The sequence below is a fragment of the Ochotona curzoniae genome, unplaced genomic scaffold (assembly GCF_017591425.1).
Source record: "Ochotona curzoniae isolate NIBS_2020 unplaced genomic scaffold, NIBS_Ocur_1.0 contig_64, whole genome shotgun sequence".
In the NCBI taxonomy this organism is placed as follows: Eukaryota; Metazoa; Chordata; class Mammalia; order Lagomorpha; family Ochotonidae; genus Ochotona; species Ochotona curzoniae.
Genome location: NW_024466502.1, coordinates 22,011,391 through 22,026,294, shown reverse-complemented (window position 1 = coordinate 22,026,294; position 14,904 = coordinate 22,011,391). Strand labels below are relative to the sequence as shown.

The 14,904-nt window shown below is 50.4% G+C and overlaps 1 protein-coding gene across 1 annotated transcript; it reads right to left on the bottom strand.

Moving 5' to 3' along the window:
* Window positions 1-4,412: 4,412 nt before the first annotated feature.
* On the bottom strand, window positions 4,413-6,300 carry POU4F1 (POU class 4 homeobox 1). Its single transcript, XM_040991028.1, has 2 exons — window positions 6,178-6,300; window positions 4,413-5,579 (listed from the first exon to the last, which is right to left on the bottom strand). The coding sequence occupies exons 1-2, from the start codon at window positions 6,298-6,300 to the stop codon at window positions 4,413-4,415; spliced, it is 1,290 nt and encodes a 429-aa protein (XP_040846962.1).
* Between the last annotated feature and the right edge of the window lie 8,604 nt (window positions 6,301-14,904).

Below are 14,904 nucleotides of genomic sequence, written 5' to 3'. Positions count from 1 at the left end.
TAAAAAATCAATTAAGCTCGATCTCCTTTGAAGCAGCCAGCCGAGACTGTGCGCGTCCCCTCCTGGGATTTGAGCTGCAAAGAACACCGGTGGCAGAACCGAAGCGGTTGTCCGGTGAGGACCACCTTTAGCATCCCGCTGGCCTCCCTGGCCGTGCAAAAGGGATGGGGACTGCTGGTTTGCGACGGGGTCAGAAGCCCCGGCTACAACTTGAAGGACCAAAAGTTTGGAAGTCCAGCAATGGGAAGACAGGGGTAGGCTGCGATAGGCGGGGACGACCTGGACAAGTCGGGAATGCGGGTCAGAGACCCAGGGCGGTGCAGCGGTCTCAGGGCACCCTGTCGCTACTTGGCGTGGCCACGTGTGAGAACTCGAGTCTGAGTATCACTAGACAGTAAAAATCGATACCATCACGGCCGTGGGTGCCTACGGTTTATTTATGAGAGTGTAATCGAATGTGAGAGCAATGTCAGAACACGCATTAAACAACAACCAAAAAGATGTATTCAGAAGGCAGCTGATGGGCCCTGCGGAAGGAGCAAGACCAGAAGCTCGGACCTCAGAAAACAGCGAATTGAAGCCGGTGGCCTTAAGGAGGGAGATGCATTTCAAGCTCATTTTTCTTTTGCTTGTCCTACTCAACCTCATTCCTGCATTCTTCAGAAGCTGAAATGCAAACGAAGTCTCCCACACTTTTAAAGTTACTGTGAGCTTATTCTCAAAACGTTACTAGTCTTCAAAAGAATCCGACCCACACATTTCACCGCCTCCCGCCTCCCCAGCCACTCACAGGTATGGGAATCCGCATATGCAAAGGTTCTGCTCTTCAGAAACGAAAACTTTCAAAGGTCAAGCTATGGCTGAGTTGTTCCAGCTCTCCTCAGGACGTTAGATCTTCTTTAGGAATGAACTAGATTGACAGTTAAAGGCGTCTTACCGTACTTACTATTCTTTCCATATATAGATCCACTTACCAGAAAGCAAAATATTTTTTTTTTGTTTTGCACAGTTTCTTACTACATGAAATAGGAAACTCTGCAAAGCAGGTATGTTTATGATCTGACTTTTAACATAATAGCTTTCTTTATATTTCATAAGGATTCTGCTTAATACAAAACAATCCTAACACAAACATTGGTCCTTATGACATAATACAGCTGTATGTGTCTGCCACTCTGAGCAGATAAAAAAAAATACACCTCCATAAATCTTTTCACTTTGTTCATTCCTGATTCTTCAGCAATGAAATCCGGTCATACTTTTCTATAAAATAACATTTTTTTTTTACAAATGCACTTTATTAAAAAACTTTGATGATATATCAAGTTAATTACAAGAGAAACAAATCAATTTTGATGGAAGAGATCTATTTTAAAAAATACTTCTGTGCTTTTTTAAAACATTAACAACTGTTTAAAGTCACAGCTTTTTTTTTTTAAATGTACTTTTCTTTTTTGAACATCAAGTGTTTTTCACAGATTTGCCGGTGAAATTAAGATTTGGCTAAAATAGATTGACTTCAGAAGCTAAAGCCCAACGAATAAGAAACTTTGTACATTTGGCATCTGCTCTAGTCTCAAGTCACCAGGAAACAAGAACGTCTGGTCACTCTGGAGCAATATGCGGCACAGGGAATGTTCCAGAGGAAACAGAGCACTTGACAAGGTGTCTGGGAAGATCAGTGGGTCTTACGAAATTTGATTTCCAAAGAAAAGTCACTTCATTATAACAGTTTTTGAAGCGTTTTCTTTTTTCTTTTTTTCTTTTTTTTTTTTAGCCCTACAACAACATAAATAATCCCCAAATGCCTCCATTCCTAATCCTTGATTTAAAAGTTTATTCTCGGTGCCTGGTTACTTATTACCTTCCATCACTCTGAATTGAGTGCTGTTTAGAAAAGCAAAACAAAACAAAACTGTGATATCACAGGCAATATAGAATTCATTTTATTCAGAGCACCACTGTTCACATGAGTTATCTGAAAGTGAATTCTGATTTAGGGGGAAAAAATATCATTCTTTTCCTTTTCTTTTTCATTCATTATTCACCATATCCTCCTTCTTTTTTTATTTGTTTAGCTGGTTGAGCTTTTGCTCTTGAATTAGGTCTCATTTGTTGAACGGCTCTACCAGGACTTGGCCCAGTATAAACACAAAAATGCACCCAGATCATAAAACTACTCTTCTTTCAGTTATGTTTTATTTGTAAGTGTATTGGGACACATCCCCCTGTTGTAGTTTGGCGCACAGAAATGGTTCTGATAGAAGTGGGGCAGGAGGAAGGTGATAGAGCAAAAAACACAACCAAGGAGAAAGCTCAGCAGACATACATGGAAAGGTAGATCAGTGTGTGTGACATTTCAGGGTTAACACTGGCGGTTTGTAACCACTGTGTGATTGTGTGTGTTAAATAAAATATTTACAAGCATCTTCCTTTTTCTCATTTTCCTCTAAATACAATATGACAAGATTGTTGTGTTTTCAGTGGAAACAGGCAGTAGACTGTGAAATCACACTAGCCACAAAACGGTCTACCAGAAAGCTAGTCCAGTTGAGTGCTCAGTTTCAAATGCATAGAATGTTTGCGCTGCAAACAATAATATACAACATAATTAAACAAATAATGCCTAACCAGAGTGAGACCTAATTGTGTTTCCTTCTGCACCTTTCCAATCATGCATGAGTGCAGTCTCTCATTAAACAGCAGGTTTGTTTTACCTTTCTGGCTTGTCCTGTTTTCTAGTTTCAATTCAAGAAGGGTAACAAGCCATCTACACATGAGATCCAGAGTGGTTTGTACACAAAGCAGGCATATCTCCTCTCCACCTTCAACTGTCTCATTAAAAAAAAAAAAATCAGCAGCTCATAAGGTACCTTGATTATTACTATGAAATACTATACATGATATTCTATTTGGGAGATTGATAGTGCAAATCAAAGTTTTTGCCAACATGTATCCCCAGTAATAAATAACTCTTTAATAATGATGATGATAAGAAAAATCTTTTGCTTCCCTCCTCCCCACATGCAGACCTCTGAAATAAACAACCTGGGATTGGGGGCTTTAATTCTGTCATCCTCTCTTCTGGGATTTAGATGATTTTTCTCACAGCCAAGTCCTGCCCAAATGGAAAACATAAACTCTTAACATTTCAGTCATTCCATCTTCTCCAAGAGAGGAGGAAAGGGGACCTAGAAGAGCAAGATGAGGTTTGTTCAGTGGAGAGAAACAGGCAAGAGAGGCAAAGAGAGGATCTCTCCTAAATAACTCCATCCCATCACAGGATTCAAATCAGGAGGGGAGGAAATCCGTTGAAAATAAACCCCTCTGGAAAAAAATAAATTAGGAGAGCAGCTAAGTTCTATGAATGGAAGGAAAAGCTGATGTTTGAAACTGGTTTCTGTATCAAAGATACAACAGCAAAACTTAAAGAGAAAAATCTTGTGAAAATTGATTTATTTTCCTAGGATAAAAGACTTCTTTTGGAGACTCTAAATTCCACCTTCCAGTCTGCTCAAGGACTCTGCGTAGCACTCCTTACCATCCCACAATGACTGGGAACTAGGCTGCAGAGGCAGGCTGGGCCACTGAACGCTGTGTACCCCACCTAGCCCTGCAGCCTGCCTCCAGTCCCACACCCTCTCTTCAGTTGTGCCCGCTTCATTCCGTTGCTAGACAGCAGCCATTGGGGTTTCCTTGGAGCCCAACAAATGAACCAAAGAAGCTATGGATAGTGAGCCTTAGCAAGAGGGGAAACTTAAACACGCAGACAGAACCACTAGCTTGGCTCCCCAGAATTTCACCTTCCGATTCATTTGGTTTTTGACTCTGCTTGGGAGTGCAGGGTTGGGGCCGTGGTAGTTAATGGTGCCTTTACTCTTTCTCGGGTAACTGAAGCTGCAGATTGCGGCTCTCCGGAGTTTAATTTCTAAAGCACTTTTCCTTTGTGTTTGTTCTGCTTTGTTTTAACTTGTCTTTATCTGCCTAGCATTTTTTTTTGGATGACTGGTAGGTTTGTGGGTTTTGATTTTTGTTTTGTTTGTTTGTTTTTTGTACATAGTTCCTTGGTCCCAGGAGAGATTCGGATAAATGTCTCTGGTCAAAAACAGTCCACTTCCCTACCCTTCCCGGTCTCCCCCCACCCGACCCCCAGAACCATCCTGCTCCTCTGAAACCCATGTCCAGCGTCGGCTTTCCCCCACACCCCATCACCCTCCGCACCCTCCGGCCTCTCTTTTCTCCACCTCCTGCCTCTAACCTCTAGGCTGGGACACAGGAAAGGCAGCAGGCAGAGGAGAGGGGCTTGCCCCCAGTCGCAAGCAGGATAACGGACACTTCTGAACCGAGAGCGTCAGCGCAGTGGGTTACCCCCACCAAGCGGGCCCGTGCCTCCCCACCCACCGCTCCCTCCTTCAGTAAGTGGCGGAGAATTTCATCCGCTTCTGCTTCTGTCTCTGGTTGCAAAACCACACCCGAACCACATTCTTTTTAAGGTCCAGTTTCTCAGCGATGGCAGCGATCTTCTCAGACGAGGGCCGAGGCTGCACGGCGAAGTAGGCCTCGAGGGAGCGCTTCTCGGGCGCAGCGATGGAAGTCCGCTTGCGCTTCTTCTCGCCACCGTTGAAGAGCTCGGGCTTGTTCATTTTCTCCCGCTGCGCGCCCTCGGCCTCCTCCAGCCAAGCCTGCAGGATGGGCTTAAGCGCGATCATGTTGTTGTGCGACAGTGTGAGCGACTCAAACCTGCAGATGGTGCTCTGGCTGAGAGAGCCCACGCCCGGGATCTTGAGGTTGGCCAGGGCCGAGCCCACGTCGGCCTGCGTCACACCCAGCTTGATGCGCCGCTGCTTGAAGCGCTCGGCGAACGCCTCGAGCTCGCGCGGGTCCGTGTCCGAGTCGCAGATGGACGCCAGGCCCGCTGCGCCCACCACGGCTGCCGCGGCCGAAGCAGCGGCCACCTGCCCGGCCGCCGCTGCCGCAGCTGCTGCCGCCGCGCCGTGGTGCGCTGCAGCCGCCACCAGCCCGGGATGCGGCAGCCCAGACGGCATGTTCATGGCGGCGGCCGCCGCCGGGTGCGACAGGTGGCCCAGGCCGTGCATGTGCGGGTGAGGGTGGGCCGAGCCGCCCAGCAGCCCACCGCCCGGACCACCGCCGGGGCCGCCCCCGCCCGGGCCGCCGCCCCCGGGGCCGCCACCACCCCCGCCCCCGGGGCCGCCGCCGCCAGGGCCACCGCCGCCAGGGCCGCCGCCGCCCGGGCCGCCCCCCGGGCCGTCGTGGGCGCCGCCACCAGCGCCCGCCGCGCCTGCGCCACCAGCGCCAGCCATAAGCGCGAGCGATGGCGAGGAAATGTGGTCCAGCAGGTCGCCCGGCTCGAGCGCCTGGTGGTGGTGGTGGTGGTGGTGATGGTGCGCCAGCGGCACGGTGGACGTGGATGTGCAGGGCACGCTGTTCATCGTGTGGTACGTGGCATCCGGCTTGAATGGGTGGCTCTTGCCCTGGGACACGGCGATGTCCACAGCCGCCAGCGCCTCGGCCCGCGCCAGCAGCGTCTCGTCCAGGCTGGCGAAGAGGTTGCTCTGCAGCTGCAGGCGACACAAACCAAACCAAACCAAAACCAAAAAACACAAACGAACAAAAACAACACAAACACACACACACAAGCCAGAGAGCACAACAGGCGGAACGCAAACACAAAGCCACCAAAGTAACATCGAGACGAGTGGAACAGCGGGCAGGATGGTATGGGGGCAACACAGAGGGGCCGGGGATGTGCAGAGGGGGGCCACAGGAACACATTCCGGGGACAGACGGGGGTTACAGGAGACGAAAAAGGAGGGGGAGAAGAACAAGAAATGGAGATGTAACTCGCAGCTGGGGACCCGTGCACACCCCCCAAGCACACAGAGACCGCCGTCTGGAGGCGTGAGATACACAGAGAGAGTAGAGGCAAGTCCGGAACCGAGGCCCCAAGAGCTCCAGTCGCGGGTGCCTGACACGAAGACATCGCAAAGGCAGGAGGGGGTACACAACACGCCTCGCAGCGGGATTCCTCCGTCAACACCCCCCCATACACACACACCCCAGCCCGCAGAGTCCCCCGCACCCGGAGCTGTCCGGAGCAGCACCCGACATGCAGCGTCCCGGCCAGGGGGAGAGGGCCGCGGGCGCGCGGGCGCTTACCGGCGGCGTGGGCAGGCAGGCCCGCCGGATGGCTTCGGAACTGGAGTGCAGCGACGGGTACTTGTGCTCAGGGAGGGTGGGATGCATGGCAAAGTGAGGCTGCTTGCTGTTCATGGACATCATCTTGGCGACTTGGTATGTAAATCCACAAACACTCCAAAGTCCGCTGCAAAAGTGCGCACGCCGGCTCTCCCGGCCTCCCTTCCGAGGCGGCGGCGGCGACGACCGCGCTGCGGGCGGCTCGCTGCTCCGGCCGCCGCCCGAGGCTCCGTCCGCCCGCGCAGCGCGCCGCGCGCCGGCCTCGCGTCCCCGCTGCTCCGAGAGCTCTAGCCCCGCGCGCCGACGGGAAGCGCTCCTCTTACACCTGAGCCCCACTTCTCGCGGCCGGCCCGCGGAGCTCTCGCGAGAGCTCGCGGCCCCGCCGCGCTGACAGGCATCAGCTGTCTCCGCCGTCTGTCTGGCGCGCGCTCTCCCCGTTCGGCCGCGCGGTGCGTCTGCGCGCGCGCGCGCGCTCCACCGGCGGCGACCGGCGCGTGGGAGCCACTCTCACAGTGACCACCGGCAAGGACAGCGCAGGTGATGCACCTGTGGCTGCCCGGGCATGCGCACTGAATACCTCACCTTTCCCAGCGCGGGTCTGCAAAGATCAGAAGGGCCAGCTATTGTCTGAGGGTAGGCACCTTTCGAGGCGGAAAGACAGGATGCGCGCACGCCTCTCCGTGGGTTCCCCTCCACCCCTCTCCCGTCACACGCCCAGAATATATGCGCATTATTTAGTTACACCTCTCCGGGATGCCTAACAAGCTGTTATATAATGCATAGAGCTGGGCATTTGTATGTTAAATTATGCCCGCGCATTCCTCTGTATACACACAAAAATAACAACACGGAGATACAGAAGGTGCTGTCTTGGGCTGCAAGGATCTGTTTCTTTCAAGGTTTATAAATAGATTCCCGGAGAATACTCGTGGTGATAGACGTTTGTTTGAAGCAGTCAGACGCTATTGATTTCTGTATAATTTAATTTCCTCCACATACTTTGTTGTTGTTGTTATTGTTGTGGATATAGCTGTGTCAGGCACCGCCGGTGACAACCACTTAGGAGCCAGAGGAGCCTGTGCTTTCTACTCGGAAATGGCTGTTGAGGTGGTGCGTAGCTCGTATTGTCTGCTTTAAATGTACAAACCTACATTTCAAACTAGCTCCAGGTGATCTGAGGCTTTCAGTAATCAAAAGGAGAAAATAGGGGGCAGGGTGCAGTTGGAAGCCTTTCCGCCGTGCTCACTCACACACACACGTGCTGGAAAGTCCAGGAAGAGCAGAACGCTTCAAAGAAAGACAACTTTCTTTCCCTCCCCATCATTTCATCTCTTGGCTTCTTACCTCTGTTTACACTTTTCTCTTTAATATACTAAGACAGGATTAAGTAACTGACAGGAAAGCCTGAATCAAATTACTAATTCAAATCGAGTTGAAAGAGCCGGCGCCAGCTCTAGTCCAGCCTTAATTTTGTTTTGTTTTGTCTTGTTTGGTAATGACTGTGAAATCAGAATTTGAGAAAAGTAAATCAATTAGCCAGCCTGCTGTATGGCTCTTCCGCGGCAGGTGGATGAGGGGCTTCTCCTGGGAGCCACAGTTCTGGAGTCTCCGGGGACACAATGCTTACCCGGGGTGATAATAACCGCCCAGATGTTATCACATCTGCCTGAGAGAGCTGGAGAGAGGCAAGGGCTGCTCATGGGAGGCAGAGATCAGATGAGTAATCTTCCCTGGTCTCTCGCTCACCAAGGACGTCCACATTCCCACCAAAGAACACCTCTCATCTCTGTAAACCTCAAACTGCGCTCCAGCGGATTTTATCTCAGCTTTGCATGATTTTAGTCGGTATTTAGCAAACCTACTCAGATTCCAAGAAGATCCCACAGGCGTCACCACGGCCTTCTTTTTGTTCTTTCTTTCCTGTCTTCCCACCCCCTCCCTTTCTTTCAAACCCTAGAGGGAAGGGAGAAGGATGTTCAGTTGCTGGCGCGAGCAGGAGCCGCTTCTCCATTCATTACACGATCCTCTGGGAGCGCTAAATGCAACTTTAGCTCCGCGGGGGATGGAAGAGGAGCGGGCGGGCAGCGCTGGAGGGGAAGAGAGAGTCCTCAGATTGTCTTCACACCAGGGTGTGCAGGCTTAACCTAATCCTTCCTGACACCCTTGGCAGTCAGTCCACGTGCTCTCCCGTGGGGACAGAGGGTGGGGGTTGATGGAGCATGGCTGGTGGCACCACTGGCACCTGGAGTTCTCCACTGCTCTTCCAGGAAGTCTGGCCTTTAGAGACACTAGAAGGCATAGCCCAGAAACACAAATACTGCCAAGTGCACCTGCAGAGATGAAGAGCTGCTAAGTAACCCAACTGGAGTTTAGTTTCCTCTTCAACCTTTGGGAGACCTTCAATAACCCCAACCTGGAGGCCTGGCCTGGCCTGAAGCCAAGGGTGTACCATTTGTCAAGAACTCTTTTCCTAGCTCACCTGTCTTTGGACAGCAGGGATGCCTGTTCACCTCACTGTGGGGCCAGTTGTTTCTCCAGAACATCTCTTTGGTTGTTTATATTTAAGTTAGAAATGCTAGGCCAAGGGCACAGTCCTCCCCTTCCCTCCATCCTCTGCCCTCCCCACAAACGGGGAGCCCATCTAGGCCACCTCCAGATCCCATCATGAATCAATGCATGGGTAGAGAAAGGGAGAGGAGTAGTCAACTGGAGAGGGCCAGGAGGAAAAAAGCAGAGTTTTTATGCAGCCAGGATTGGCTGGAATTGCAGGCAGATCCCCAAGAGAGCTGAATTATGGCCAGGGTGGGTGTGCGCACTTGTTTTTATATGTGTTGTTCCATGGTGTTTTTTTTTTTTTTTAGATGTCTTTCCTTATATCTTTGCTGGTGCTTTTTCCATGTTCAGATGCTTGTGGATTACCAATCTGACCCAGTGCAAGACAGTGCAGATGAAAAGTTATAAAATATGGGCACCTGCCCTCCTGAGGCTTGACAGCCTGGTGAGTACCTGGGGAGGCTAGGGAAGCCACAGGTGAAACATATTTATGAAACAAGTATAACAGGTGTGAAGACAGGGAGCGGTACTCAAATATGGACTAGGCCCAGGTGTTGCATGAACAGTTATCCCGACACATTCCTGGGGTGGGGGTGGTGGCTCAGTCACTGGCTATGGAGTGAGGCAGCACAGGCAGCTGCTGTGACTAGATCTCCACGGGACCTGGGCTCAGCTCACCCTGTGCTGATGATGCCCACATAGAGTCTGAGCCTTGGCAGAGGTTCCTGGGCATTCTACCTTCTGCCCTCCTCTCCCTTCTTGTTTAATGCCTAGCACAGATCTCTCCTCTCTCCACACCCCGACTTAGAGCTTTGCATTTTATCAAGAGAGGGATAATGAATGCACCACTATTGATTTCCAAGGAATTTCCGCCCCCAGGGACCGGGAGTCTATCATCTGGATCAGAAACACATTTCTTTTCCTCATTAATTAATTTTCTCCTCCTCCTCTGGCAGGCCTCCCTTCACATTTCCTTTGGCGTTACCCACTTCCAGAACACAGGAAACTGCCCTTCCCTGGGTGGAGAGAGGAGCCGCGGCTGAGGCACGGTACACCGGGAGGGTCCAACGGGAGGGTGCGTGTGCCATCCCGCGTGACTTGTGTGCTGTGCCTGTGAGGCGCCCTGTGTGCCTGACAGCGCTGCCCACTCTGATGCTGCCCTCCTTCTTCCAGCCTGGAGGAGGGCAAAGTTGGTGACAGACTCTCTATCACTCTCCCCCACCCCCATTTCCACTCAGGGGACCAAAAACCATCTGAAGTGTTCGAATTTAGCCACGAGGAAGGGGGTGGTCCTTGGGAAATGCTGATTTGACCAGTGTGGAGTTTGTGTCAGGCAGGAGACCCGCGCCCCCAGCCACCTCACTCCCTGCTCTTTGTGGAGCCCAGGGTTCCAGCCGCACCTGCAGGCCCCTGGTACTTTGGGGCCTAGGGACAGAAGCTGGAGCATCACTGGGCTCCTTGCAGGCTCCGACGCCACGTTGCTTGCCGCCAGGGAGCCGGTTCAACTCGTGGGGTTGGAGAAGCCTCCGGGGCCCACAGGGGGATTGGCTGTAAGGGCTTCTCGGGCTGTTGTGTATGTACCGTGGGAACCACAGGTTTAACCCGGATCTTACAGACAGCATGGAGATACACGACATAGGAGAGACTCGTGTCCCCTCCGGCCGCCTCCCCACGGTGCTGCCGGCCCAGCTTTGGTCACTGCCACTTGCCCACCTCGGTCACATTGCTCCCCCGAGATAGCGCCAGGGGTTGTATGACCTACTGCTGTGCTGACCTCCGCCAACCACGACCAGGGCCAAGGCTGTGCCCGCCATGGCCAGCGGGAGTACCCGGCCAGATGGGCTAGCACTTGCTATGGCTGGGAGATTTCTTGAAAGCCACTGTCCCCGCTCCTGGCCATCATTTCCCGGCATCCGCACCCTCTGCGTCCCCAGGGAACCACCGGTCTTGGGGTTCGCATGGTAGAAAACGCGCTCTTCTCTTTGTTTCGGCCTTTGAATCGAAACACGACTTGGCGTTGGGTGTAACTTTTCTGGCCGTGGACCACCCTGCCCCGAAATGTTGCTGATGACCCGCGTCCCGGATGATGCGTTCCGGGAAGTTGGTGCCTGGGCTCCCTGAATGTTGGCGTGAAGTACGCAGAGATACAACTGTGTCCATCGCTCGGCTCTCAATCTCTTAATGGATACCTCCCCTGCGGACACCCTAACAGGAGACACAGGACACTTCGGGCTCGCTCTCACAGAGGCTCAGCCACGCCCTCCTACTCGCAGGACCCGTTGCTCAGTCCCTGTGGATAGCTTTGCTCCACTGACCGTGGCCTCGGGCACCTGTGAGTTGGCTCCCATGGGGAGGGAGCAGAGGCCACCCCCTGGCTCACCGTGGCCCCTCTCCAAGCTGGGCGAGCGCGCCGGGCAGAGCAGGGCTTTCCAGGTTTCAGTTCAGGCACCAACAAAAAACAAGCCACACTGTCCAACCGGTTGGAAGCTCTGTGTTTCTTTTACCCCACCTGGCCGGCAGGCCGGGCCGCGCCATCCTGGACCTCCCACGCCCCGAGGCTGGGTGCTATTCTGGTGGAGACACAGAGCTGGGAGGGAGACTCCCGGGAACCCCCACCAGCGCTCTGGCAAGAGGCGGGCGCCGGTCTTGCTCATCAAACTGCCTCCGGGAGCAGGATCCCCAGAGGGTCTGGAAGCCGCGGAAGAAACCGCAAGGCTGGGAGTCCGAACCCGGGAGTGTGGAGCAGGGTCCCTTCGCCGCCGACTCCACTGCTCGCTGGCGCCGCCGCCAGCCGCCCCTCCTCCCTGCCGCTCGCACATATCAAAGCCCCTTGCGAGGGACTGGGAAATAGTTGCCTTGTCATGTAACACATTGCCCTGATTTATTATAAAATTTTAACGAAATCATGCATATTTTAACAGCCTTTAATCACTGCATGAAAATTTAATTCATGGACTGTAGCGCGTTTAAATAAATGAAGTGTTAATTCATTAGGATTAATTAATTTGTTAAAGGATTGTGTGCAAGGTTAAGGTGGGAAGAAAACTCTTTGTTGGTTTCGCGCCTTAATCGCCAGGTTTGGCCGAATGATAAAATGAAAGGAAACCGCAGAGTCGGCCTTTCGGCTGCGGACCCAGAGGGAGCTGAGAAGAGAGCCCCCCCAGGGACGCGGGAAGGAGGGCGCAGGGCGGGAACCCACGGGTCCTCTCCGGAGACCGGTAGGCGGGGAGCCTGCAGGAGAGGGAGAGCCAGCGCTGGCTGCGGCATCCAGGCGGGTGAGTTCTTTAGTTCCGCCTAGGGGCTCGGGGCAGAGGCTGGCACGCCGGATTCCAACTCCTAACCCCAAACAGGTGTTGGGGAAGCGAGGTAGCCCCCGGAGGGCCAAGCCTCGGCTTAAGGGACCAGTGGAAGGTTTGCCTCTCTACCATCTTAGGTCCTCCAGTGCCCAGGAGTCCACTGGCTCGTTATTAGGCTGCCTGCCCGTTCGGTTAGGGCGAGTCCTTGAGACTCAGGGAATTTCGCTGCTGCAGAACCGAGCCAAACTTGTAAGCTCTGGCTGGAGCAATCCAGGAAATCTGTTCCAGTCAGGACTCCTGGCGACAGGAAACGGTACCTTCACCACCTCCTCTAAGTGGGCACTAAACATCTGCCCATCCCAGAACCCCCTGCGGCGCCGAACTCTTACTCATCCTTCAAGACCCTGTAGGAATAGCACCTCCCCCAGGCTGTCGGATTTCCTCAGGGCATCTCTTTAACCCGCATGTGTACTTTTTCCTAATCCTAATTTCAGCAATCTAAGTAAATATCTAAGCGTGCTCCTTGCCCCATGAAAGGACCTTTACACTCCCAGTTACCAACGTATAAAGCCCACACGTCCATACATTCGTTAATTCAGCTATTTCTTAGAGAACAGTTGTTCTCTATAAGGATTCAGAACCAAGGAATCTACCAGGTTTCAAAAAAGGGGATTGTTACCTCAAGGAATTCTGACCTGCTTCAATCCTATTAAAACTGAAGATCACATTAGCTCCAGATGGATTCTTAAAAGAAATCTGCATCTTAATAAACGCTTCCTCGCTGAGTGGGGTTCCGAGAATTGGGCAATAAATGTTCACTGTGCACTCTGAGATCTCGGCTTAAAAGCTTTTCTCCCTGCCAAGTGTTATTAAAAGGATCAGGTTACAGCGTGATAGGCAAATGCTGTGTAGTAGGACTCCCACAGTTGGGAATGCAAGATCTTATGAGACTTTGGGAAACCCTTCTAATAAAGTAAGCCACACAACAAACTCTTTAATTTGATTCTCTCTACAAATGTCATCCACAGGTACAAAACTGAGGGGAAACGTCCAGTTCCTGTATTGCACCTTGAATAACTGAAAACCATTCAAGTTCCAGAAACACGTAGTTCCTTGTTCCACTGCATCTTCAGTTGTAAATGCCAAAGAAAGGACAGGAAAACAAATTTGAAGCAGACTGGAAACCTTAGTCTGCCATTTTTTGTTATATGTCAGTGGATTCAATAACAGAAAAAAGGGACATCATTTTTGGGTGACATGAAGATTTTGAAAATAAGATGAATGTTAAAGTCACAATCAAATTCTAGCTTCCTGCTGTATCCAAACCATTTTAAGAAGTCAATATAAACTCCCATACTAGCATGTGGCTTAGCGTTAAGATGCTCACATTAACGCTGTGGAGTGCCTTGGTTGCATTCCCAGCTGGAAGCAGGAAGCAGTGATGGCTCAAGTCCTGCCGTACATGAGAGACTTGAGTTTGGTTCCCAACTGACTTTTCCATTGCAAGTGTTTTGGGAATGAAACAGCAAATGGGAGGCGCTTCTCGCTGTCTTCAATTCAAATTAAACAAGTCAATCATCTACTTATTAGTAGTCCCATCTTTGCAGCGACACAGACCAACTAGGTAAGGTTGAATCCACCCAAACATCAGTTAACGTGAACCTTTAAGGTTGGCATATACACAACTTCCACCATCAAGCTTGTTTAGAATCAGACCCAGTAACTTAGGCAAGACTTGAATGCTACTTCAGTCAAAATAAAATGACATGCTAATAGTGTCAAAATATCCTTGTATAATATCACATCCCTTCATCTTTGGGTCTACAAATATGACCTTCCTACATGGGAGTGGGAAGCAGCCTAAATTCTGCAGTCAGAAACCTGATTCCAACATGTGGTTCTACCCCATTTCACTGGAGATCAGTAATTTTCCATAGCTTTTCTGTGAATGGAGAATATTTGGTTCATAGTGTTTGAAAAAGAAACTTAATGAAACACATTAACATAATACTTGGTCTCAACAAATTTTTTGTTTAATGTAAAAATATCTATTTTAAAATCTGTGAAAACATCCTATTTGTCATGACATTCGATGATAAAGGAGTAGAGTATATATGAGAATGTGATTTAGATTCTGTATGATATTCCCTTAACTCAGGCACAACATGGGTTTCATGAATGCATGCAGTAACTGGTTCAGGAAGGCAGGAAGGAGGGCAGTAGGAAATCTGATAGGTACTTTCATTTTGGTTAGTGAATGGGTAAACCAGGCTGCACATGCCACATTTCCAACACATTGTCAGTATAGTTTTGTATTAAAAACAGATATATTCATGTTCATAGAATTAGGCTTAATCCTTGTTTGGGTCAATTTGGGCTGCCATAATAAAGCATCTCTTATCGGGTAATTATAAGTCTCTCACATTTCTGGAGACCAGTAGAGAATCAAGGTGCTAACACATTTGATGTTTGTTAAGAGCTCACTTTGTTTCAAACATGGTGCCTTACTGTGCAAGATGGGGTAAGAGAACTCGAGGTCTCTTTTGTGAAGGTACTTACTCCATTCATGAAGGAAGAGCCCTCACAATTGAATCACCTTCTAAAGACTCCACATTTTATTACCATCACCCTGGGAGTTAGTTTTCAGCATATGACTCTTGTAGGACACACAAAAAAATCTACGTAACACCCTCAATTTTACCCTGGGACCGAAACAAATTTTACATTTTGGCTTTTTAATGTATGAGCATATTATCAATAGAATTTAAGCTGCTAATATCTATAAAGATCCACTAGCTTCATCAGGTAAAATAATGAACAATTATTTAAAAGTATGCAT

Excerpts from the sequence above, each read along its gene's own strand:
- POU4F1 (XM_040991028.1), bottom strand. The coding sequence starts at position 6,300 with ATGATGTCCATGAACAGCAAGCAGCCTCACTTTGCCATGCATCCCACC. Across the intron at positions 5,580-6,177 it reads CCTGCCTGCCCACGCCGCCG|CTGCAGAGCAACCTCTTCGC; the intron begins GTAAGCGCCCGC and ends TGTCGCCTGCAG.